Genomic DNA, 27,107 nt, shown 5'->3' on the forward strand with positions numbered 1-27,107 from the left:
CACTTGGGTCAGCTGGCTCCTCTAAATGCCTGTAAACAACACAATTTCTTTCTAATGCCTCCTCAAACTAGTCACCTCCAGTATCCAGAATCAGCATGGTGATGCCTGCTACATGTGTTCATCATTAAATGTCAACTCTGAGTGCCTATCCCAAAACAAACGTGAGAATCTTAACGGCTGTGTCTGCACATCAAGAGATGAATGGAGGTTTTTACATATATACATGTGTTTGTGAATTGATTGTCAGAGTATGTAGCTGACACCATTACAGTAAATAACAGTACTCAGAGAGTAGAGTTGCTGAGAGAATACAGAACCCAGAGAAGTCTTCCGAGCTGCTGCCCACACCTGTGCTCCCCTAGCCACATGGGCTGCTGGCATCCTCTGCGCCACGTGTTCGAGCTGCAGGACCAGCCGCGCCTTCTCCGATGCCTTCCCCGGGGCCACCTTCAGCTTCAGGCTTGAGCTGAGCCTTCTCCCCTGCAAGTGCAGCGTCCGCGGCCCCAGCGGCAGCCCCAGCAGACTCGCTGCTTTCCACACTGCTTTCTGCTGCTGTCCCATCTCCTGGGATTCCACCAGTCTCTTTAGGCTTTGCATCCAAAATAGATGAGTTAGGCTATAAAGTATAGAATTAGATTTTAACTACTGTGTTATATGTGAAGGTTTAGCAATCAAATATACCTAACAAGTTCCCACCCAAATCTGCTGAAACAAACTCCAAACTGAAATCTCATTCCAGTGCTAGATAATAATGACCTAAATGTTAAACCTCACAGGTGTGCACATGAAGGAACAGGCACACTTACAGACTCCAGACCACCAGTGACCAATACTGCCCACTCCTCCTGCCTGGTAAGAATAGTTCATTCAAAAACGAAGATTGATTTATTTTTATTGGAAAGTCAGATATACAGAGGGGAGGAGAGATCCACCCCCTGACTCACTCCCCAAGTGGCTGCAACAGCTAGAGCTGAGCCAATCCGAAGCCAGGAGCCTGGAGCTTCTCCCGAGTCTCCCACGCGGGTGCAGGGTTTCAAGGCTTTGGGCCATTCCTCAACTGCTTTCCCAGGCCACAAGCAGGGAGCTGGATGGAAAGTGGAGCAGCCGGGATTAGAACCAGCGCTCATATGGGATCCTGGCGCATGCAAGGCAAGAACTTTAGCCACTAGGCCACCCGTGCCAGGCACAATTCCAAAACTCTTTATGGACTACATAATAGTATGTTCTAGCACTATGGGTACCAGCAAGAACAACACACAAAAATTGCTCTCAGGACCAACACAGTGGCTTATCAGGCTAAGCCTGCACCTGCAGCGTCGGTATCCCATATTGGTGCTGGTTTAAGTCCTGGGTGCTCTACTTTCTGATACAACTTTGTCTGATCCAACTCCCTATCTATGGCCTGAGAAGCAGCAGAGAATGGGCTCAAGTCCTTGAGTCCCTGTACCCATGTGGGAGACCCAGATGAGGCTCCTGGCTCCTGGCTTTGGATCGGCTCAGTGCCAGCTGTTACGTCCACTTGGGGAGTGAATCAACAGACAGAGGATCTTCCTCTCTGTTTCTTCTCCTTTCTGTATGTCTGCTTTTCAATAAAAACAAATAAATCGAGAGAAAGAAAGAGAAAAAAAGAAAAAGAAGGATGAAAAAAGGAAAGAAAGGAAGAAAGTGATTAAGTTAGTTTCCAGGCCAAGTGCAATAGCCTAGTGGCTAAATTCCTCGGCTTGTATGTGCTGGGATCCATATGGGTGCCAGTTTGTGTTCCAGCTGCTCCACTTCCCATCCAGCTCCCTGCCTCTGGCCTGGGAAAGCAGTTGAGGAGTGGCCCAAAGCCTTGGGACCCTGCACCCACAGGAGAGACCTGGAAGAAGCTCCTGGGTTCAGATTAGCTCAGTTCTGGCCATTGGGGCCGCTTGGGGAGTGACACAGATGGTGGTTCTCTCGGTCTCTCCTTGTCTCTGTATATTCGCCTTTCCAAGAAGGAAGGAAAGGAGGGAAAGATACAGATAAAGAGAAAGAGAGAAAGAGAAAACAGAGAAAGTGAGATAGAGAGAAAAGAGGAAGAGAGAAACAAAAGAGAATGGAATAAAAGGAGCGAGAATGAAAGTGAGAGAAAGAGCGAGTGAAAGAGGAAGAGACAGTGTGTGAGAGACAAACAGCGAACGAGAGCGAAAGAGGAGAGTGAAAGGATTGGAGAGAAAGAGGAAGAGAGAGTGAGCGAGAGAGGGAGAAGGTAAGTGAAAGAGGGAGATAAAGAGAAAGAAAGGGAGAGGAGAGAGAGCAACAGGGAGACAGAGCAAGAGAAAAGGAAGAGAGAAAAACAGAAAGCTCAAGAAAAAGAGGGAGAGAAAGAAAAAGAGAAAAAGAACAAAAGAGCAAGAGAAAGAAAGCGAGAGTGAAAGAAATAAAAAGAGCGAGAGAAAGAAAGGGAGAAAGGGAGAGAGCCAGAGAGAAAGAAACAGAAAAAGAGGGAGAGCGCGCGAGAGCGAGAGAGTGGGAGAGAAATGGGGGAAAGAGAAAGCAAGAGAGTGAGGGAAAGAGAGCGAGAGAGAAAAAGAGCGAGAGAGAATGAGAGTTCAAGACAGCATGAGAGAGGAGAAAGCGCAAGCAGGAGAAACAGAGAGAAGAGAGAATGAAACAAGAAAGTGTGTGTGAGAGCGCGAGGGCAAGACCAAGAGAGAAGAGAAGAGAGAGAGAGAAAGAAGAAACGTTTCTCTGGAACTGAGGTTAGGGAGAATTGGGCAGCAAATTAACTCAAAAGGTCCGATATCCTCTACTGAATTAAGGGCTAGGCAGAAAAAGCAGAAAAGGGTTCCAGAAGTGAGCTGGGGTCACAGGTCAAGACTGCACTTAGAGCAGGGCGATCAGAAGAGGTGACAGGAGTGAAGGCCTGAAGGGAACCACATGGTATGTGCAGAAGCAGCATTCTAGCAGTCAGGAGCCTTGTGGAGGTGCGGGAGGCTCGGGGAGCTGTGAGATGTGGAACTAGAGCAGACCAAAGGGCCCCTCGGCCACTGCTGTTAATGCTTTCGCTCTGAGACGGGAGTCAGTGAAGGACTTGTAAGATGAGTGATGGAGCTGGCACTGTGCTATAGGCTAAACTTCTGCCAGCAGCGTCAGCACCCGAAATGGGCACCAGTTCATGTACTGGCTGTTCCACTTTGAATCCAGCTTCCTACAAAAGTGCCTGAGAAAGCAGCAAAGGATGGTTCAAGTTCTTGGGACCCTGCATCCATGTGGGCGATCTAGAGGCTCCTGGCTTCAGACCAGCTCAGCTCTAGCCACTATAGCCATTTGGGGAGGGATGGATGGAAGATCTCTCTCTCTCTCCTTTTCTGTGTAACTCTTCCAAATAAAAAATAATAATAATAATAAAATCTTTTTTAAAAGATGAGAGATGGGTAATCATTAACCATAAAAGCTGAAAGGAACATCTTCAGATCTTCTAGATACATGGAGACAGAATGTAGGGAGCTATAAAGCGCCTTCAGCTAGTATTCCTTTACCAACAGAAAGCTATCATGCTTGTAATTGTTTCTCCAGGGTTCAGAGATGGCGCTGGTGGCATATTAAGCTGCTGCCTGCAGCACTGGCATCCCATATCGGCGGCAGTTCGAGTCCCCGCTGCTCTGCTTCTGATACAGCTCTCTGCTAAGAGCAGTACAACCTCACAGCCAAGGACTCTAAAAGCTGGAAAGTGGGTGTTCTGATCCCTCCCCAGCCACTCCCCGACCAGCAGCTCAGGGCTCTCCTGCCATTCCCTGGCGCCCTGGCACCCGGGCCTGCAGGAAGGCTGCTCTCGGAGGTGCTCAAAGGCAGACATTCAGTCACTCACCCTCGGCTCCCTGGGAAGGTTCCTATGAATTACCATCCGTTCTAACAAGTAACCACTCACCAGCACTTAGCAAAATGAAATCTCATTCCTTCTAGACAAAAGATGCTAGCTTTTGACCAGAAAGGGGAAGAGAAAGTGATTCATTATATCATTAATTACATAATGAGTAAAACAGGCCTGAAACAAAGGGGGGAGCAAAACAAACAGTTGCAGACTTACACGGGGTCCCACCTTTGGGTGCTCTTGTGCCTCTGCATCTGGAAAGTCAAACGCCCGGAGCACTTCGGGGGTCCTGTTGCCAGGCTGAAATCTCAAAGCAGCATCTCTCTCTCTTAGAACATCTCTTCTACCCTCATATGTTCTGTCATACGGGTCATGCTCAAGGCGGCCAGTTGGGCCCCAATCATAGAAACCTGCATCACCTGCTCCACCACGGGGTCTATAATCGAGCTGCCACGGTCTTCTCTGTCCTGCTTGAAGCGCCTGGGGAGGGTCTCTCTCAGGACCACCCAGATGTCTCAGCACATTCACGGACCTGCCAGCGCCATAGCAGAAACTCTGTAAGGCAAAGACACATTCTGCTGAGGATTTTTAACTTACCTTGACATTACAGTGTTCCATTCAGAATTGATTGGCAAGTTGGATACAGAGAGGAGGAGGAGAGACAGAGAGGAAGATCTTCTATCCAATGATTCACTCCCCAAGTAGCCATATGGGTAGAGCTGAGCTGATCCGAAGCCACAAGCCAGAGGAGCCTCTTCCAGGTATCCCACACAGGTGCAGAGTTCCAAGGCTTTGGGCTGTCCTTGACTGCAGGCCACAAGCAGGGAGCTGGATGGGAAGCGGGGCTGCCGGGATTAGAACCTGCGCCCATATGGGACCCCCTGGTGCATGAAAGTGAGGATTTTAGCCGTTAGGCTACCACGCCAACCCCTATTTACAGACTTTTAACTTTGCTATTTTTTCCATTAGAAATCTCTTCTTCAGGTTAAGATAGAGCCAGAGTAGCCACTAAAATTTAATAAACCACTCAAGATTAAGTAGACATGTCAATCAGACATTTTGATTGACTTTCAACCACAGCAACTGGGCAGTAGCCTAGTGGCTGAAGTTCACAGCAATAACAAGGTAAAGCCTAGAAATTTCAGCTAGAAGATTCTGGATATCTGATAACTCTTCATATGTGCCTATGTTTGTGCCATTCACATAAGGTAAGTGCTAGAAATTTAGAAATGTGTGCATCACAATGTGAACATCCTTCTGCAGGACTTTCTATAAATGCAGAGTTGGCTTAAGTTACAGCTAAAACTCAACAGATTCTGATTCAGATGCCACTGCAAAAACTGGGCAGCAGTTCTCCAGCGCTGCCTGGGGAGCCTGCAGAGATCCCAGACTCCTTTATGCACCTGTCTCCTTCCCTGTGCTTTCCGCAGCCCCCAGAGGCATCCTCTGGAGGAGACAGTGATGTCTGTCCACCAGCAGCTCAGGGCACATGTCCTCACGAATACTTGTATTTCTCAGATTTAACTGCTGATACGATGAACGTATCTAAGCTCCCACAAAAGCTCTTTTGTGGTCTTCAACTTCAGGAACACAAAGGGGTCCTGAAACAAAAGCTGTCCATCTCTGCTGAGGACAGCAGCCCTGAGACAAGGGGTGGGAGACACACTAACGATGTGCAGTCAGGCTTTGGCTTACAATTCCCACCTCCCGCCTGAGCTGCTTTTCTGCAGCACTGACGTCACGTAACAAAATCTAACATCTTACCAGGGGAATCTTGCCATCACAAGCCAAAACACAGGAACCAAAAGGAACCAGTTCACAGCAAAAGAGCACAGCTCAACCGCAGCCTGCTGAATGCTCACCTTTGGTTCTATGTGACAACTGCCTTACTTGGGTGCACAGGCAGAAATCAATAAAAAAAGGCTGTGTAGACCAAGGATGAGTAGCAATGTTTCCTCTTCCTAAACACCCGTTCCTGGCACCCCAGCTGCTGCCCGGGACCCCAAGCTTCACATCCTTTTCTCAATCAGAATTAGCCAATACTCTTCCCTCCTCAATGGTGCAGAAAAGCTCAACCTGCAAAGAGAAGGCTGACTTTCCATACATGAACTCACCAAGTTAAAATAAAAATGAAGTGGTTTCTACAATGACTGCTATGACATCTACAGTTCACCTCAAGTTCTACTTTCTTGAAGCGAACAGATATGTGAGTACAGACAAAATCGGTATCATGTAAAAATCATCCACTTGGGGCCAGTGTGATGGAACAGCCAGCTAAGCTTCTAGCCACCACCCCCAGCATCCCATACGGGCACCAGCACAAGTCCCTGCTGCTTCACTTCCAATCAAGCTCCCTGCTTATGATCTGGAAAAGCAGTGGAGGTTGATCCAAATCCTTGGGCCCCTGTACCCACGTGGAGACCTGGAGGAAGTTCCTGACTCTTAGCTTGAGACCAGCCCAACTCTGATATTAAGCCTAATGAGGCTGGCAACATTCTATTTGGGTGCTGGTTCATATCGTGGCCACTCCACTTCTGATCCAGCCCCCGCTAATGGCCTGAGAAAAGCAGCAGAAGATGACTCAAGTATTAGTGGACCCCTGCCACCCATATGGGAGACCCAGTTGGAGATCCTGGCCCCTGGCTTCACTGTAGCCATCTGCAGTGTGAACTTGCAGATGCAAGATCTATCTGTCCCTCCAACTCTTCTAAATAAATGAACAAATAAATAAATCATCAGTGTTAATATATGTTAATATACTAACCAGTACAGCTAATGCCATAATTATCAGCACTGGAATCTGAAGTAACACTGGAATCTCTTTCATAAGTGCTTTAATAAATTCACCAGTGGCTTTTCCAACGTGCTTTAACGGCTCTGTGACAAAATTGCTGAATGTGACTGCCAGGGCCTGAAATGAAAGATAAAATAAACTTATTTTTTCCTCAAAAAATTGAAGTACATGGAATAAGCCAAATTTCACTGTGTGCTGAAACTGAAATTGTTACATAAGTTCAAGTGCTAATTAATATATACCACTTTTAATGTGAAAATGTCTGAAATTGAAGTTTTTTTTCTAAAACAGATTTATTTTTAGTTCAACAACTCAAAATAACACTAATTATATATATATATATATATATATATATATATATATATACACACACACACACATGAGATTTCTGGCATACTTTATATTTAGATAATTGCGGCAACACAACAGAAACAGTAGTTACCTTTGTGGGTGGGACCAACCAAACAGGGTTGACTAACAATAGCTCATAGTATTTTTGGCAGGGGTCATCCTTAAGAGTCCATATACCTCTACACCATTCTACTCAGAGAAACAGACAAAACAGTGAAACCATTTTTTTAAGTCACAATAAGATCTTTTATCTTGATTCCGCTTACCCACTCAACCATTAATTTTAAATTATTCTAAAATTTAAATAATCCACAGTGATTTTTAAGTTCTCATCTTATGTCCAAAATCATGTTTACTTAAACAAAACCATTGAAATTATACAAGTCTTACATAGACATTATATTTCATAAAGATTTTTAGAAGGTAAATTAAAAACACCTTTTGCATATGTAAATGACTACAAGTGAAATGGGAAATCAGAATGTGCTTAGTGGATTACATCACAGCTGGCGTCCTGGTGAGGACATGGTAGTGCAGCTGTGTGAGGAGTTATCAGTGGGGGCAGACGGGTGCCCAGGCTGTCCCTGTCTTGTTGTTTATAGCTGCCTGAGACCTACAATTATCAATATAATTGCAATTAGCAAAGTCAGGCCTTTACCAATTCTATAAAAAAAAAAGTAGAATATTTGTTCTGCCTGTTTTTCTGAATGATGTATGTCTGGAAACCAGCCTGAGCTAGAAGAGGCATTTCACTGTCCCACAGAGTCAGGAGACAAAACGGAATAATGCCTTAGTCCCCACAACCTAAGAGTCAACTTGGAACCCACTTGGAGAGTCCACTGAGATTCTATTTTGCATCAGTCACTGCTGAGTTGCATTTATGAAGTACCTCATTCCCAATGCTGGATACACAGGGGGTCATTAGTGACAATGTTTACAAAATCGAAGACTAAAAATAATTTTTTCTTCAGTTAAAAAAAAAGTAAAGCTATAGGTAAGGCAGTGTCAGGAGAGTAAATCTAAGATGGCCATTCATTCAAATTTCTGTGCAGTACCCAGACATTATGTTAGGACCTGCTGAGCAAAACTGAATACAGGCCCTTCACTGAAGTCTACTGGAGGCAGACAGTATCACAGTTGACATACCCAGTTTCTGTTCCTTCCTTGTGACCACGGGAATACAAAAGGTCACTGATTTTAAACCCAAAACCCTAGCTGCCTATACTTCTGATAGACTCAGTCACGACACCTCCTCTGGCATTTTACTGTTTTCTTGAATTACTAATGTGTTCTCTCAGCACAGAAATTCTATTCACAATGCGGCCTGGTGAGCCAGCAGCTTACCCCAGAGACTGCCCGCCCAGTCCATCTTCTCAGCACACACGATGTCAAGAGGCGCCATTTTGGCAACTTCCGCCTGATGCTGTGCAAAAGCGAGCTGCCGGACACCCAAGGGGAACAGTGAGAGGCTGCTGCCAAGGACACCCAGGACCCCACAGCTCCAACCCTGAGCTCAGTGTCTGCTTCACTCTGTTTAACGACATCCCACACACAGAAAAAACATACTGTTCCTACAGCTCATGGGAAAACACAGACTTAGTACAAACAGTAAGAACAAAGAACTATAATTGCCTCATTGTGATTAACAATAAGAAGGAAAAGTTCTTTACTAAGAGGACTATTGTAAAATATTAGTTCAGGGCCTGGTGCAGTAGCCTTGCAGCTGGGGTCCTCGCCTTGCACGTGCCAGGATCCACTATAGGCACCAGTTCTAGTCCCAGTGGACCTGTTTCCCATCCAGCTTCCTGCCTGTGGCCTGGGAAGGTAGTCAAGGACGCCCAAAGCCTTGGGATCCTGCACCCATGTGGCAGACACGGAAGAGTCTCTGGGCTTCAGATTGGCTCAGCTCCAGCTGTGGCGCTCACTTGGAGAGTGAATCAATGGATGGAAGATCTTCCTCTCTCCTCCTCCTCTCTGTATATCTGACTTCCAATAAAACTTTTGAGAATAATTTTTTAAATGTTAAAAAAAATGAGTTCAATGGGCTAGAGCTGTACCACAGCAGATAAAGCTGTCACTCACTGAACTAGTAACCCTTCTGGGTGCCAGTTCAAGTCCCAGCTGCCCTACTTCCAATCCAGTTTTTTGCTAATGTGGTTGGGAAAGCAGCCAAAGATGGCTCAAGTGCTTGGGTCCCTGCAGCCACATGCGAGATCTGGAAGAAGCTTGTGGCTCTGGCCCGCCCCAGCCCAACCCAGCTGCTGCAGTCATTTGGGACATGAACCAGCAAATGGAAGATTTTATTCTCTGTCTCTCCCTCTCTGGAACTCTTCAAATAAATAAACAAATAAATAAATCTTTAAAAAAAATTGTTCAAATACAGTTCATACCACACCTTAAAAATGCATAAAAATCAAATAACTGCTTTTCATTTTTAGTTTGTGTTTGCATGGTATTTTCCTCCAGATGGTTTTCAGCACAACCAACCAATATAAAGATAACACATCTTCACTAGATCCAAGCCCTACAGGAGACCACTGAGGCAACAGCCATCAACCAAACCAACTTCCTTCACACAGAACCTACGTGTCTGCTATGTAATTAATTCAAGATGCTACAGAACTCAAGCAAAAGATTAAGGGAGTATCACAGAGAGGCATTTCGATGGAGTCTGTGAAAATACTTCATACTTAACTCTCCTGCCAGAAAATCTAAAACTGCCCTCCAATGACTGCTTTCCTGACGGCGGCAGTAGCAACACTGACCATTTTCCATGCAAAACATGAGCCAAATTTGTAAATAACTGAAATGTTAGAATAAAACTGGAAAGAAACATCACAAAATAATGAGAGTAATTATCCATAAGTGATTTATTTAAATTAATTTCCATGTATATGTCTTTTCTAAATTTTTGGATTTCAACTTACCAGTTTTATATTCAAAAAATAACCTAAATTTACAATGATATTCTGGAATCATTTTTAGCAAATTACATGTATAAGAATTTTTCTAGATGTGGCCATCTAACTCTTTCTAATAGGCTACCCAATTAGAACTGCATGTTTTTCCCTACCAACTGGTCATACACAGCTGAACTGCCAATTTAATTCTTCCCCAGGTACACCACCCCCAACTACCATCTTCAGTCCACATGTAGGACAAGATCGCTCTCTAAGGACTATGCCATTTTTATTATTAAGTGAAACATCTTAATATTTAAAAAGCTTCCACCGATTAAATACCTTATATAAATATATCCAGTTCCATCCCAAACTGAAGACAAAACTGATGACAATAACACGTTTCAACTGGGTGTACCAGCGGACGTAGGTCCACAGCTCGGTAGCTACTAACACCACGAGGCAGAGCAGACACAGAAGCACCTGGAACACAGAAGCAGAAAGCACAGTTACTACCACATTGGCCACCCTGCCAAAAATGCTGATTGTTACCAAATACAAAACAAACGGAAGCCTTTGCACACCGCCACTGCTCATGCGTAAGTGCAAGATATGTGACTTGGTGAGCCGCCAGCATAATTCAGGTAGGGCTCTAAGGATATCTGACAGAGGACCAGCTACATCCCTCAGCCCACCTTACCATCAACACACTGTATGGGTCCACTCCAAAGGAGTCTTCAAATCGCCACTTCCAGGCTTCAAAATCATGAAGCTTGAATTTAATTAAAATATCACTGAGGGCATCATCCAAGGCTCCTGGTTTCCATTCCTCCCCTCCAAGAAACTTCTGTATTTCCAGCAGGGTTTGTCTTTTAAGGATAATCTCAGCGTCATAATGCATGTCTTCTTTATTCTCATCAGGCTGCATTTCATTTATCAGCAAACACACAACAGAAAAATATGTTAACATTCCACTACTCAATGAAACATCTTAGAACAAAAGCCAATTTGCAACCCTATACAATTAATTTACAATGTTTCATATGTATAAGATCAACACTCCCCACTCCCCCTACCCCACCATCTGTCTGTCAGGTCAATCAAAGAGAATAACTTGTAAAAAAAAAAAAACATTTTAAAAGAATCTTGTGATTTATAGCAGTAAAGTTCTATAACGTATCTCAACACCAACTGCCAAGTATTGAGCCATCAGTCTTTTAGGATATGCAGGGTCAAGTTCCTACACAACATTTTCACAACTCAATACATAAACTTGCCAAGTTTGTTTTAAAATTCACGTGTAATCCACAGAGTGACTTCATTAACACTGACACACAGCAGAGTCTGTATCTGGAAGCAGATGCAGTCTCCTTGTACTCCAGGACACAAGACAGCATTCCACTGTTGCACCTGAGGGCCATGTTCTGCTTTCTTACTATTATTTTCCACGATCCAGTTTTACAGACTTAAGGGGTTTCATCCCTCCCCTTTCTCTCTCCCTATTGTCCCCTCCCACCACCCTGTGTTATCATGACCGTATAGTCCGTACAAGTTAAACAACGAAAGCATTTCCTTAGCAAAAAAAAAAAAAATCGTGTGAGAAACACAGTGCTGAGGGGGGCACAGCAGAACTGTAAGGTGCGTGGTGTGAGGGCTGGAAGGGGAGGCCAAGTTTGGCTGCCTGTTGTTTGGTAGCTGGGAAGGAGAAAACCAGGCAGACCACTTCTTTGCAGTTCTGTACATGTTCAGAAGGATCCACAAAAACACACGAAGTATTGATTCTGGAGCAGAGGATAACTGAGCACGTAAGTCCTTTAATATGGACTGTGAATAATCAATATGGACTGTATGTTTATATTTTCAATTTCTGGTTGAGCTTATGACTTTCCATTTTCCCACAGTTCTCAGCCTAAAATGTGTTTAAAGCGCAGATGTGGTACAGACTACCCTGTTACTTGGCATGTCTGAAATTCGTATCAGAGTGTCTGATTTGTCATGGCTACTCCACAGTTCCAACTGGGCTCTCTGCAAATGTACCTGGGAGGCAATGGATGATGGCCCAAGTATTTGGATTTCTGCTACCCACATGGGAGACCTGGAGTCCCTCACTCCAGGCTTTGGCTGGCCTAGCTCTGGCTGTTGTGGGCATTTGGTGAATTAATCAATACACTGAAGATTTCTCTCCATCTGCCTCTCCCTCTTTCATTCTGCCTTTCAAATAAGTAAATACTTTAAAAAAAAAAGATTTATTTATTTTTATTGAAAGGCAGATTTATAGAAGGGAAAGAGAGAGTCAGAAAGACAGATCTTACATCTGCTTGTTCACTCCCCAAGTGGCTACAACAGCTGGAGCTGAGCCGATCTGAAGCCAGGAGCCAGGAGCTTCTTCTGGGTCTTCCATGTGGGTGTAGGGTCCCAAGGCTTTGGGCCACCCTCTACTGCCTTCCCAGGGCACAAGTAGGGAATTAGATGGGAAGTAGAGCAGCCAGAACATGAACTGGTGCCTATATGGGATCCTGGTGCATGCAAGGTGAGAATTTAGCCACAAGGCTTTTCTGCCAGGCCCAATAAATACAACTTTTTAAAATGTTTTTGTTTAGTATTCCATGAGCCCAGGTTCTAGTCCCAGGTGTTATATTTTCAAGCCAGCTTCCTGCTAATGGCCTGGTAAGAGCATCATAATATGTCTCAAGTCATTGGGCTCCAGTCACCCACAAGACATGGATGACACTTCTGGCTTGTGCCTTCAGTCTGGTCAGTCTCAGCTGCTGCCGCCACTGAGAAGTGAACCAACAGATGGAAGAGATCTCTCTGCCTCTCTGTAAGTTTATCTTTCAAATACTCTTTTACTAAGAAGTTCTTGTTTAAAATTTGCAGTTATTGAACTTGAACTGTGGTTATGCAACAAGGTGGAGGAATCCACCATGGTGGGAGGGTTTGGGGAGGGGTGGGGAGAATCCCAGTACCTGTGAAACTGTGTCACATAATACAATGTAATTAATGAATTTAAAATAAAATTAAAAAAAAATTTGCATTTATTCACACAAGAAAAGCAACATCTCGGACCTAGTGCAGTAGCCTAGTGACTAAGGACCTCGGCTTATACACGCCAGGATCCCATGTGGGCGCCAGTTCTAATCCCAATTGCCCCGCTTCCCATCTAGCTCCCTGTTTGTGGCCTGGGAAAGCAGACGTGGACGGCCCAAAGCCTTGGGACCCTGCACCTGTGTGGGAGACCCGGAAGAAGCTCCTGTTTGCTGGCTTCGGATGGATTTGGCACCAGCCATTGCAGCCATTTGGGGAGTGAATCATTGGATGGAAGATCTTCCTCTCTGTCTCTCCTCCCCTCTGTATCTCTAACTTTCCAATAAAAAATAAATAAATAAGTCTTTTTTTAAGATTATTTTTTTATTACAAAGTCAGATATACAGAGAGGAGAAGAGATAGAGAGGAAGATCTTCCGTCCCATGATTCACTCCCCAAGTGAGCGCAACGGCCAGTGCTTGCCGATCCGGAGACAGGAACCTCCTCCAGGTCTCCCACGTGGGTGCAGGATCCCAAAGCATTTGGGACTATTTTCCCAGGCCACAAGCAGGGAGCTGGATGGGAAGTGGAGCTGCCGGGATTAGAACCGGCACCCACATGGGATCCCGGGGCGTTCAAGGCGAGGACTTTAGCCACTAGGCCATGCCGCCGGGCCCAAATAAATCTTTTTTAAAAATGGAAAAGAAAAACAACATCTCAAAAGCAAAACAGATTTCCACAAATTAGGACATTTTAAACTCTATTATTTTTCTTACACAAGAATAAATTCAGGTAAAAATACACATAAAATTTAAAAACAATGCAGTATCACACTAGAAACCATTAACAAATTATCATTGATTAATACTGACAGTTTTTAGAAAGTTACAAACTAAGTATTTCTAATTCTCTCCATCCTAAGGATGTTTTGGCTCCTTCCTCATCTAGGTTTGGTTCCAGCACACACCCATCTCCGAGACTCAAGTCAGAGGCATGCACACGAGAACAGCTGCTTTCTGCATCACTCCCCCGGCAGGTTCAGCCAGCTTTCCCCTGGCTGCCATCAGGGTCTCCCCCTCAGGGACCTGCCTGACACTGCTTCTGGTGTCAGTGACTAACCCAACTCTCTAGATCAATCCTGATGGCAAACACCAAAGGAAAAATTCTGTGTCCTTTCAAATGAGCTTCAAAAAGTTACATTCTTGACGTTTTGACTCTCCCAAAGTGAAAAATCACTCTGAACAAGGCAAATGTAAGATAATGAACAGTGCATGCACAACATTATATTAACTCTTCAAAGCAACTCTTGCCACAGTCAACAGCCCGGAAAAAAATGCTGTTTAAAACACCTGTTTACTTTCCTCCTGTGTAATGATGCTAGATATTGTGACAGAGACTGCACAGAACTAACAGAAGACAGGAAGTTGGGTCAGGATAGAATCATCGCCCCTCCCTCCCCTCATTAAGTGGTACAGCAGTGTACACAGCTGGGTAGGCAAATCCCCTCACCAGTTTGTCTTTCACCAAACCAGCGCAAAAGCCTAAATAGCTTTTGGTAAAAAGATGAGGCAGGTGGTCTGCTAAAGTATGATGCTGCGTCACTTCTTCATCTGATCTGAAATGGAGAAATGCTGAAGATATCCACTCTGCAGACTAGCATCACGCCACCAAATACTCACAAGTCCAAGCTTTCCGGCTTCAATTAAAACCTTATTTAAGTATCTCCTAAAAACAGGGTTGCTTTGACTTTTATATTCTTCTCTCTTCTTCTTTTCACACTCATCAATCTGTAATCACACAATGAATTCAACATTAGTTAGCATCAAAATTTAATGCAAGTATCAAATTTCCAGTCTAGAAGTGGCATCCAACTTGAGGTAGCAGTTCTGACTAAGCTTGCCTTTTCCAGCTACACCAGAGTGGCGTTTGCCTGCTTTCTGGAGGTTCTTCCAGCAGGCGGACTGGCAGCAAAGCTGAAGCTTCAGATCACGTATGTGTCAAGATCATAAAACAGGAAAGCTGAGATCCACAGACAGACACTGGAGCACCTTTTCCAACCCAAAGCAGCAGCTTAACAGGAACAAAGGAACGAGGAAAGAGAAGCGCAAATATACACGGACTGGACTCACATATGACTGCATTGAAGCAGGAGGAGGCCAAGGGGGAAATGAAGAACACAATCCAGAATTTCTTGAATGTGCATATTACTTTGGAACTTTTTACTCATTTTTTCCTGCACCGACGGATTATCCTTCACCACACAGGAGGCTCAGGCAGGCAGGGACCATGCCTTCTCCAGAATGTCCTACACACAGCAACCCTTCAGGTCCTGCTTTTCACCGAGACCCTGGAACCAGTATTACTACCACTGCAGTGGTGCAGATACCAAGGGAGGGAAGTGGGTATCACACAGACATTAAAGTGACTTTGTAACTGTCAACTTATATTTTAGTGTTTTAATACTTATTTGAAAGGCAGAGTTACAGAGAGGAGAGGAGGAGGAAAGAGAGAAACAAGGGACCTTTCGATCTACTGGCTCACTATCCAAATAGCCACAACAGCCAGAGCTGGGCCACGCTGGAGCAGTTGTTTCTGGATCTCCCACATGAGTGCAGGGGCCCAGGCACAAGGGCCATCCCCTGCTGCTTTCTCAGGTGCGTTAGCAGAGAGCTGGATCGGAAGTGGAGCAGCCAGAGCTCAAACTGGCAGCAATATGGGCTGTCAGTATTGCAGCAGATGCTTAACTAGCAATGTCACAACACTACCATGGTTGGGGAAACACCCCACCCTTACTTTTTTTTTTTTTTTTTTTTTTGAGTGTGGACTATGAGCACTGAAATGGGCTTTGGTAAACACAACAACAGCAGCACACATAAACTTAGGACAAGAGGACACTACAGAAGTGACATGGCAGCTTCATCTGCTTTCCGGCATGGATTATAACCTCTTACTTTTTAATTATTTTTTTTTTAATAAAAACTTGGGGCCAGCACTGTGGTGCTACTGGTTGAGCCACAACGTAGACACCCACATTCCACATTAGAGTGCCTGGTTCAAATCCCAGCACCTCCACTTCTGATCCAGCTTCCTGCTCCTGTGCCTGGGAGCAACAGATGATGGCCCATATACTTGGGTTAGTGCCACGCATGTGGGAAACCCAGATGAGTTCCTGCCTCTGAGTTTCAGCCTGGCCTAGCCCTGGCAATTAGAGGCATATGGGGGAGTGAAGCTGCACAAGAAATATCTCTCTCCTGAGCTTTATCACTCTATGTATCAAATAAATCTTTTATTTTTTCTTAAAGGAACTCAAAATTTCACTTTACCAATCATGTTTTTACAACACTGAATTAAGATCACAAACAGAATTTTGAAAACTCTGCATTTCTTCCTGTGCAACCTAACTAGCTCACCACAAAAGTTAAAACAAATTTTACCCAGGCATGCCTTTGCTAGGACTCAGGTCAGACACTATTTAAATCTGGTAAGAATCACCAAGAGATCCTTACAGATGCTCACTGGGATAGATCTGATCTCAATACACATTCCCAGTGTCTCAAGCTGGAAGCCACTCCCGCTCCTCTGAGTTCCTCCACCCTGAGGCCCCTTCCCTGAGCTGTCAGCATCAGCCTATTCTACCCCCGGGACTCCATCACAGCCTCATTTGGGACCCTCTGCACGGCTGGCTCTGCAAGCCCCCGTGAGCTCACTACCACCACATTCCCACTAGCTCCAGGCGCCCCTCACTCTGCCACGGGTCCACCGTGCCCCTCAGCTAACAAAAGGCAATGCCCATAGCAAACAGGAAAATGCTTGCACCCTGTAACAATCTTCACTGACTTCCTTTCGCATAAAACTCACCTTTGGGCCCAGCTCAGTAGCCTAGTGACTAAAGTCCTCACCTTGCACACACCAGGATCCCATATGGGCCCCAGTCGGTGTTCCCAGAAGCTCCACTTCCCATCCAGCTAACTACTTGTGGCCTGGAAAAGCAGCTGAGGATGGTCCAAAGCCTTGGGACCCTGCACCCACATGGGAGACCCAGAAGAAGCTCCTGACTCCTGGCTTCAGACTGGCTCAGCTCTAGCTGTTGCAGCCACTTGGGGAGTGAACCAGTGGATGGAAGATCTTTCTCTCTGTCTCTCCTCTGTAAATATGACTTTCCAATAAAAATAAATAAATAAAATCTTTAAAAAAAAACCTCCCCCTGACTACATTTTTTAAAAAAGTAAGTAAATAAAAGAATGGATAGCCAAAACCCACTAAGTTAGATAAAGTGTTTCTATCTGTTCAGAGTAACACTAAAGCTGATACACACATAACAGGTTCCTTTCTTCTTTTGTTGCCTTTGTTGCACAATGGTGGGGATGATCAAGATCAACAAGGTACCCTTGAACCACCAAGTACACATGCAGTAAGGAAATAATTAGGACACAAGGGAAGAAATATTATTACAGGAAAACACAAAATACTATTAGAAAACCCAACGCTAGAGCTAGTAAAAAGAATTGTAAATATGTAAATTGTATTATATAAAGAAACACAAGAAAAACATTGAAGATGAAAAGAAATTTAATACAATATAAATAATACATAACATCTATGAATAGAAAACAATCGAACCTTATGAATTAAGGAATCAAGTTTGCGATAACATTCGGCCATTTCATCAGCTTGGGACAAGTTAGGACTGACATCATTCTTCTCTGACCTGCCATACTGCATCTAAAACAAGGTAGAGGAAGTTCATTTCTTTCTTTTTTTTTGCATCTTTTTTTTTTTTAATATTAATTACACTGCATTATGTGGCACATTTTTATATGCACTGGGATTCCCCCCACCCCTCCCCAGTCCCTCCCCCCACGGTGGACTGCTCCACCTTGTTGCATTACCACAGTTCAAATTCAGTTGAGATTCTTTCATTGGAGGTATTTACCAAGCATAAAGTCCAGCATCTTATTGTTCTGGTAAGTTCAATAGTTTCTTGGTGAGACTATCTCTGGTCTGAAGGTAGAGCCAGCAAAGTATCATCCCAATCAATTAAAAGCCCCAACATAATATTTACAACCAATTACAACATTATGGCATTGACATGGTATTGATTAACCAATATGTTAATGGGAAAATGCAGGTTCTCAACCACAACCTGTGACTTCTTCATAGACATTTCTATTTTGGTTTATATTCAACCGTATTCTATACACCTTAAAATGGCTATAGATTGCCATTCAGCTGTCTCATGTCTGTTTTAGTTTTAGTATTTAGCAGTTTATAGCATTGAAGCATGGTTTCTCTGAACCTGGCTGTTTTTTGGGTAGTCTATCTCTACAGAACTTCATTTCTTTACAGCTCAATTTTAAAAATAATCTTCGTGTCTAACAAAGACTAAAATTTTCACCCATGATTTTGACTGTTCAATACACTTTTTACTTGTATTAAACCAACCAAAAAAAGGTAAAAAATGTAGGTAGTAAGAACTAAAAATAAAATTAGTTTGCTGCTTAATTCAATTTACACTCAAATTCAGACTGGATTTTAAATAACATTAGATTTTTTTTTTAGATTTATTTACTTTTATTACAAAGTCAGATATACAGAGAGGAGGAGAGACAGAGAGGAAGATCTTCCATCCGATGATTCACTCCCCAAGTGAGCACAAACGGCGGCCGGTGCTGCACTGACCCGAAGCCGGGAACCAGGAACCTCTTCCAGGTCTCTCACACGGGTGCAGGATCCCAAAATCTTGGGCCGTCCTTGACTGCTCTCCCAGGCCACAAGCAGGGAGCTGGATGGGAAGTGGAGCTGCCAGGAATAGAACCAGCGCCCATATGGGATCCTGGTCCCTTCAAGGCGAGGACTTTAGCCACTAGGCCACGCCGCCGGGCCCAAATAACATTAGATTAAACATGTCAGGAAGATGTTTCTCCCAGGAAGTTGTGGAAGATGGCCCCTGTCACCACGTGGGAAAGGAACCTGGAAGAAGCTCCTGGCTCCTGCCTTGTCGAGCCCTGGCTGCTGTAGCCTCTTGGGGAGTGGACCACCAGAGGGAAGATTTCTCTTTGTCACTCTGTCTCCCCAAAACCTACACCTACACGACTCTTTTTAAAAAGTGTGACAAAGGTACTCTACATGACTGTGAATTGGCACGTGACTCGTGGATTCTGCATACAGCATCCCTGACAAGGTTGCACACACACACATTCTTCGGTTACCTGAGATTTTCTCATTGTTCCTGAAGCTGCATCATAGTTAAGCATGTCTGTAGGGTCAATCCACTCATCATCATGAGCATAACCAGGTACCAGCAAGAGACAAAGGAGGAAGGAACACAGCATCCTGCAGAAGGCTAAAACATTATTGCCATGAAATTAGCCATGAATGTTGCCATGAAAATAAACAGTTTAATCAATTGTTTTATACTAAATATTACTTCCTTCTAGTGTGAACTCCTTCTGAATAGCAACTGTGAAAAGTTCATAAAATAAAAATCGTGAAACGAGGGCAGGTATTTGACATAACAATTAGGATGCTACTTGGAGGCCTGGCATGATAGCCTGGTGGTTAAATCCTTTCCTTGCATCTGCCAGGATCCCATATGGACATCGGTTCATGTCCTAGCTGCTCCACTTCCCATCCAGCTCCCTGCTTGTGTTCTGGGAAAACAGTAGAGGACAGTCCAAAGCCTTGGTACTCTGCACCACATGGGAGACTCAGAAGAAGCTGCTGGCTCCTGGCTTCCGAACAGCTCAGCTCTGGCTGTTGTGGCCACTTAGGGAATGAACCAGTGGTTGGAAGATACTTATCTCTCCTCTATATAAATTTGCCTTTTCAAATAAATAAATAAATCTTTTTTTTAAAAAAAAAAAGTGTCACTTGGGACACCCACATTCCTTGTGGAGTATCCAGGTCTGACTCTCATTCTGCTCCCTAATCCACCTTCCACCTAACATCCACTCTGCAGCGGCAGGTGATGGCTCAACCACTGGGTCACTGCCACCCCCAGGGCAGTCCCAGCCAGAGATCCGGGCTCATGGCCTCAGCCTGACCCAGCCCCATCTATTGCAGGGAAATGAGCCAAAAATGGATGGAATTCTATCTCCCTACCTTCTGTACCCCCAACTTCTCAAACAACAGCAAAAATAAATTAGGGGCAGTTGCTACTGTAGTGATGCTCCATGCACTTGGATCCCTGCCACTCATGTGAAAGAATCAGATGGAATTTCTCGTCAGGCCCGGCTACTGTGGCCATTCAGGCAGTGAACCAGTGGAAAGAAGGTATATCTCTATGGCTCTTCCTCTCTGTTACAGTGCCTTTCAAAGAAATAAATGCTTTTAAAATAAATTTTTAAATTATCCAAATATAAAAACAAATATACAGGTCCGGCAAGGTGGCACAGCAAGCTAATCCTCCACCTGTGACGCTCCAGTTCCAGCTGTCCCACTTCTGATCCAGCTCCTTGGAAAGCATCAGAGGATGGCCCAAGTGCTTCGGTACCCGCAGCGAGTGTCAGTGTCACAGGCAACAGCATATTCTGATGCACTACAACACCAGTCTTGATAGAAAACATTTCCATTAACTCATTCTGCTGGACAGCCTACCTTAAACTACAGATAGGGTAGGGAAATCTCAAGATGAGAAAGGTCTGAGCCCATAAGCTGGTAATCCAATTGTGAAGTAAAAACAGCTCCTGACAGCTCCACGTGCCTCAGTCTCCTGGCCTAACACACCATGCAGCCAGCCATCTACAGCCTGTCTGTTCCATTATCACAGTGACTCTCAACCCTGAATCACATTAGAGGAGTTCAGAACACTCCAAATGTTCTAGCGACACCCCCAGAGCAACAAAATCCACCTTCAGCAGACTGAAGCAGCCGATGCTCCCCAGGTGATTCCAATGTGTACCCGAGAAAGGAAACTCCGGACTGTAAGGCAAACTTCTCCAGGGCAAGGTAACATCCTATACAGACCTGAATGCCCCTTCCCACTGACCTCACCACCTCCTGAGCCCAACAGGCAGCCCAGGGGTTGGCACGTGAAAGTCAAGCAGTGAATAAATGCTCATTACACGGCAGAAGCAGATGATCAAAAAACTAACAAGGACTCAAAAGGAGAGATGGAAAGAATGAAAAAACACTTAGGGACTCAACAGGGGAATGGCCTGGGAAATGGAATTTTAGATACAAATAACAGAGTGCAAGGTAGGGGAGACAGAGAGCAGAATATATGCCTCAGCAAAGGTGATCTCAAAGACAGAAGTGGTAGGATGTGGGCACGAGGAGGGATGCTGCGATGCCACAACTATAGTCAAGGCTTACAACTTCATCTCCACCCACATGTGATGAGAGCTACTGTACCAGACGCAGTCTCTACCCCAGTGATTAGCACAATGATTCTACTCATGGCTTCTCCACTTCCCACCCCAGCTCCCTGCTTAGGGCCTGGGAAAGCAGTGGAGGATGGCCCACATGGGAGACCTGGAAGAAACGCCCAACTCCCAGCTTCAAGCCAGCCCAGCTCTGGCTACTGCAGCCATTTGGGGAGTAAACCAGGGGATGGAAGACTCTGTCTCCTGTCTCTTTCTGTAACCAACTTTCCAGGTAAAATAAAAAAAAAAAATTTAAAAAGCATAAGGACCTGGCACAGTGGCTGAATCCTCATGTGCACATGCTGGGATCCCACATGGGCACTGATACATGTCCCAGCTGCTCCACTTCCCATCCAGCTCCCTTCTTGTGGCCTGGGAAAGCAGTCAAGGATGGCCCAAAACCTTGGGACCCTGCACCCGCATGGGAGACCCAGAAGGGGTTCCTGGCTTTAGATTGGCTCAGCTCGACCATTGCGGCCACTTAGGGACTGAACCAGGGAATGGAAGAGCTTCCTGTCTCTCCTTCTCTTTGTAAGTCTGCCTTTCCAATTAAAAAGAAACACATTTTTAAGAAAGTGTAAACTGGGCCCGGCGGCGTGGCCTAGCAGCTAAAAGTCCTTGCCTTGAATGCCCCGGGATCCCATATGGGTGCCGGTTCTAATTCCGGCAGACCCACTTCCCATCCAGCTCCCTGCTTGTGGCCTGGGAAAGCAGTTGAGGACGACCCAATGCTTTGGGACCCTGCACCCGTGTGGGAGACCCGGAAGAGGTTCCAGGTTCCCAGCTTCGGATCGGCACGCACCAGCCGTTACGGCTCACTTGGGGAGTGAATCATCGGACGGAAGATCTTCCTCTCTGTCTCTCCTCCTCTCTGTATATCTGACTTTGTAATAAAATGAATAAATCTTAAAAAAAAAAAAGTGTAAACTTGGGCCCAGAACAATAGCCTGGTGGTTAAATCCTCACCTCACATGTGCCAGGATCCCATATGGGATATCCCAGCTGCTCCACTTTCCATCTAGGTCCCTACTTGTGACCTGGGAAGGCAATGCAAGATGGACCAAGGCCTTGGGACGCTGCACCCACACGGGAGATCCAGAAGAGGTTCCTGGCTCCTGGCTTCAGACCAGCTTGGCTCTGGTCATTACAGCCACTTGAGGAGTGAACCAGAAAATGGATCTTTTTGTCTTTCCTTCCATCTGTTTCTCTGCCTTTCCAATAAAAAGATATTTTTTTCAAAGAGTAAAATCAAAATGCTAAAATTGTTGCAAAACTCTGGATGTACTACAAATTTAATACCTATATGTTTTATTGGATACACAGGACTTAACTAAGAAATAATGTTTGGGAAGAACCAAATACAAAAGAACAGAGAGAAAGCCAATCTGAAAAAAAAACAAAGCCTGCCAAAATAGTCAAATGTGTGAAAACCAAGAAGGTGCTTAGTTTCAAGGGAGAGGTGATAATCCATCTTCTTAAATACATCAGGGAAGCTGAGGGATAAAAAGTCACTGGTTGGGCCCAGTGCATTGGCCTAGCTGCTAGGGTCCTGGCCTTGAACGCGCCGGGATACCATGGGGTCGCCAGTTCTAGTCTCAGCGGCCCCACTTTCCATCCAGATCCCTGCTTGTGGCCTGGGACAGCGTTGAGGATGGCTCGGGGCTTGGAGACCGGAAGAGTTCTTGGCTCCTGGCTTTGGATCGGCACAGTAGTGGCCGCTGCAGTCGCTTGGAGAGTGAATCATCGGATGCAGGATCTTTCTCTCTGTCTCTCCTCCTTCTGCATGTCTGACTTTGCAATAAAAATAAATAAATCTTAAAAAAAAACAATAAAAAAGTCACTGGTTAAAAAAAAAAATCACTATCTTGCACCTACTAGTCTGCATGAGCCAGGGACGCTAAGCCACAGCGTCTAAGGCAGGAGTCGCGACAGGTGACAGGCTACGCCAAGCTGAGTCAGAGCAACCACTGGCATGTGCATGATCTATGGCTGGGAACTGGCCCGGTTGGGGAGGTAAGGGGACACCCTAGCTGGGCTGAGGTTCCCACCAAGGAGCACAGGGCTGGAATGGGGGCTGCGTTCTGATCAGAACACAGTTGTAGCCTCACTTACCACAAGTGTGGACTGGGACTGGAAGCACTAAGCCAAGCTAGACTCCAGCATCATCTGGTGCTCTCGTGGACCAGGGCAGATGTGGGACGGACTAAGCTAGGTCTCAGCCCCTACTGAGCCACATGTGAGCTGTATGTGGGTATGGACGAGCCGTGGCTGGGCTGAAACATCCAATAGCAATAACCAGATTGGGTTGAAGGCCAGTCAGGAAAGGCCACTGTTCCTGCTAGGACAGGAGGTGAACTGAGTAGGGCTGGCTCATGGACCCGCTGGTATGCATGAAATCCGGCACTGGGAGAGGTTCTGATGGAGGAGCCTGGGCAACTCCTCTAGCAGGACACAGTCCCTGTAGGTAAGCCCAAGAAGCATGGAAGGAAACAGCCCAGAACAAGCCAGGGAAAGTTTCCCACTAGCATACATTTGGCATGGGTTGGGGACAAACCAGGCTGAACCGGTTCAAATCACCCACTGGCGAATTCAAGCACCTGAATAGAGTGTGGGTCGAGCCAGGTTTGGTCACGATAAAAACTAGTGCATATTACGGAATGCCAAGGTGAACTGAACTGTACCAGATATGGCCACGGTGCCCAACCAGCATACGTGAGAACCAGGGAGGGAGGGGGCGGAGGCGGCAGGGGGAATATGGGAGTTTTCCCTTCCTGGACAGCTACTCCCACTGGAGAGCGTGAGCTGGGATGGGGGCAGACCAGACTTGACAGGGCTACAACACATGTGGCCCTCATGTGAGTTGCATCAGGGAAAAGCCAGGTGGGGCTGATTATTTCGACTGGTGCAAGCAAAAATTAGAGTGGGTGAAGGTTGGTTGGGCTTAGCCGCAGCATCAGCTGGCAGAGGCTGGCACTGGGGGCTAATTCTGTCAAGTTAAACTCCAGAACCACCCGCAGAGGGGGAGTGGGAGTGGCCTAGTAGAGAAATAGTGGGCTCCTCCCTCTTAGGTTACCACTCCCACTGGAGAGCATGAAAACTAGGACAAAGGCTGGGTGGCTAGACAGAAAGGCACCCACCAGCATGTGTGTGGGCTGGATAGTGGTGCTGGTTAGGTTTGACTAGGCTTCAATGCCCATTGACATGTATGAGAGCTGAATGGGATGTGGGACAGACTGGACCAGTCTGCCACACATACTGGCAAGCACGGGAACCAGGGTAGGGGGCGGGTCTGGTGGGGGTTATTATGGGTCGCTCCGATTAGGCTGCAACTCCCACTGGTTTATGTGAGGGCAGAGTGTGTGCTGGGCAGAACCAGGCTGGATGCAACATCCCTTGATTCTAGTAGAAGACAGGGCTGGAGACAGAACCAACCCAGCAACTGCAACCACCAGCTGATCAGGGCTATGGACTTGCAAGTACATACAAGAATCTGGTCTGGGAACACCTCAGACAAAGTTTCTTTGGGGATTTCCGCCCAATCGAGCTTCCGGAGTCAGAACCCTAACCATGAAAAGACAGAGGACAGAAAAAATCAATCAACTACCCCAGCCATACGTTGGCAGTGAAAAACAGGGCAAACAGAGACTCCATGATGGACTATGTCAATCAGGGGATTCTTCAGCGACCTCATTGTGCTTGGAGTGGTGAGACTGGCAGCAATTCAGAACTGTTCAACTATCAAAGCCACTTGAGCAAGACCCTCGGAGCATGCCCCACATCAGGGACCTGGGATGGGTGGGAGACTGGGTGGGGCTTCTCCGTTTACTTCCCCTTTTTACCCCCGATAGGAAAAAAATGTGGAAATAGTCTTACCCATTTTCCTGTAGCCCTTGAAACTTTTTGCCCTAATTAACTATGTAAAGATTGTCAAAAATAAAAAAAATAGAAAAAAATCACTGGCTGATTGGCCACTTATGAACTTCAACAGCGACAGGCAGAAACGTAACATGTGTATAAAGCAAACAGAGGCACAAAAACAGGAGGGTTTGAAATCAAAGCTACAGGAAGGTTTTTCATAAGCAGAAGGTAAAACATATCTTCACAAAGAGAAACGAATGAGCAGGAATGAGGATAACCTTCTGAAGCAAACAGCAGCTGACAGAATGCATGTCACAACATGATCGCAAGTGGAGAAGTGTCACTGCGCTGGGGTAGAGGGAGGCCGGTAAGGGGTCTGAGACATTTGGGGACCAGTTCCCTAGGGGCACCATCCAAGGGCAGGCAACTGTGACAGCCACCCCCAGTCATTCCCGGCAACTATGGGACTCTCACAATCACCAGCAGATGCAGAGAGGTATCCAGGCAGAAATGCTGTACACAGGTTCAAGCCCTGCTAACTCAAGGCTGCGACTCCCGGGCTAATCTTGCTTTGAAAGATTCCAACCCTCCCTCAGGTGGGTCCAAGAGCCCACACTGCTCACAAGCTCCCAGAGACATCGCGGCCCAGCCGCCAGACTTCACAGACCAGCACAGTACTAAGAAAACGTTACCAGCTCATTTAAGAAGGTGGCACCCTGCCTTTCAACTACCTGTCAGTGGGTACCAGTCTCCTGCCCCTGGTTTCTGCTATTTTTCATTTGTCGCACACTTGAGTACAAGAATATAAAAATTGTAACATGAACATACACAATCATAGTAGCTGTTGTTTTATCCCTGTGCACCGAGCACTATCACATCCATTCACTCACAGAATCTTTACAGAAACTGTTACACGTACTATTAACTTCCTTTTATAAATATGGGGAACCGGTGAGGCCTTTGGACGAGCAGGTGGTAGAAGCTTCTCCAGGACACAACATTAGAAGGTCCTGAGGCGGAGCCACTGGGGGGGCGGGGGACAGGGTCTCAGGGTGGGTTGGGGGTCGTAACCACCGGAGCGAGGTGGAGAGGCTGCCAGCTGAGACTCAGAGCCGGCCGCTCAGCAGGTGCAAACATGGGAAACGGGAGGCTAGGCTACCGCGGGGAGTGGGAGATCCTCCCCTAGTCCAGAGGCAGCTGGGGCAGGGAAGTCAAGGGCGTTCGGAGCGTTCGGAAGTCAAAGGCCCGTTCTGGGGGCACGCGCGTGGTCACCGCCCCGTGAGAGCCCGGTCCACGAGCACGGCGGCGGGGTGGCTGGGTGTGCCAGGGCACGCGGAGCTGTGCACTTCCACCGCAGCGGAACCCGCCCGCTTCGCCGTCGGTGTTTGATCGGATCACCGTCGGCAGCCCGCTCCGGGACGCTCGGGGACGCCGGGCCTTGGCCTAGGCCGCTCCCGGGACCGCGGCGAAGGCTGCCCCGGCCGGCCCCGGAGACGCGCGGCCAGGGCTCGGCTGCCCACCCAGAGCGCTGCACGGCGCGAGCGCCACCCGCCCGCCGCGCCGACTCACGTCCGGGCCGGGCGCCGCGCTCGTCCTCAGCACGCCAGCCCAGCCGGCGGGAGAAGCATCCGCCGCTCCCTCTGCGCCCGCCTCCGCACCTCCGCATCGACTCGCTCTGCCTGCGACTGTGCGACCCTCCCGCGCGCGCCGCTGATTGGCTCCCGCCGCGGGGAGGAGGCGGGGTCGGCGGCACTGTCCGCGCGAGGCTTTGGGAACTCGCGGCGTTCTTTGGGTTGTTAGGCGGAACTGCCAGAGTTTGCAGCTTTCCCAGGCCATCAGCAGGGAGCTGCATAGGAAGTGGAACAACTGGGACTCGAACCAGCGTCTAGAAGGGATGCTGGTAGGCAGCAGCTTAATGCGCTGCACCAGCAAGCCAGCCCCACTTTGTTTTTAAAGCTTTTTAAAAAAATTTATTTTTATTG

At 46.4% G+C, this 27,107-nt stretch overlaps 1 protein-coding gene across 3 annotated transcripts; it reads right to left on the reverse strand.

The window, feature by feature from the left end:
* Window positions 1-236: 236 nt before the first annotated feature.
* Window positions 237-26,770, reverse strand: CLCC1 (chloride channel CLIC like 1). Of its 3 annotated transcripts, none has more exons than XM_058659873.1 (11): window positions 26,695-26,770; window positions 19,114-19,247; window positions 17,525-17,626; window positions 14,584-14,691; window positions 10,581-10,802; window positions 10,223-10,363; window positions 8,325-8,418; window positions 7,072-7,169; window positions 6,600-6,746; window positions 4,064-4,390; window positions 237-616 (listed from the first exon to the last, which is right to left on the reverse strand). In XM_058659873.1, the coding sequence occupies exons 2-11, from the start codon at window positions 19,234-19,236 to the stop codon at window positions 359-361; spliced, it is 1,620 nt and encodes a 539-aa protein (XP_058515856.1). In that variant the 5' UTR covers window positions 19,237-19,247; window positions 26,695-26,770; the 3' UTR covers window positions 237-358. The 3 variants fall into 3 exon arrangements, with proteins under 3 accessions (XP_058515856.1, XP_058515852.1, XP_058515864.1); XM_058659869.1 differs by having other exon boundaries at window positions 4,052-4,390; XM_058659881.1 differs by having other exon boundaries at window positions 481-616; window positions 4,255-4,390.
* Between the last annotated feature and the right edge of the window lie 337 nt (window positions 26,771-27,107).

This window comes from Ochotona princeps, chromosome 2, assembly GCF_030435755.1.
Source record: "Ochotona princeps isolate mOchPri1 chromosome 2, mOchPri1.hap1, whole genome shotgun sequence".
Lineage (NCBI taxonomy): Eukaryota > Metazoa > Chordata > Mammalia > Lagomorpha > Ochotonidae > Ochotona > Ochotona princeps.

Bases quoted from the DNA above. Each gene is read 5' to 3' on its own strand.
- CLCC1 (XM_058659869.1), bottom strand. From the start codon at position 19,236: ATGCTGTGTTCCTTCCTCCTTTGTCTCTTGCTGGTACCTGGTTATGCT. The intron at 17,627-19,113 runs GTAACCGAAGAA...ACCTTGTTTTAG, and splicing joins GAACAATGAGAAAATCTCAG to ATGCAGTATGGCAGGTCAGA. The intron at 10,364-10,580 runs GTAAGGTGGGCT...TCTGTGTTCCAG, and splicing joins ACCCATACAGTGTGTTGATG to GTGCTTCTGTGTCTGCTCTG.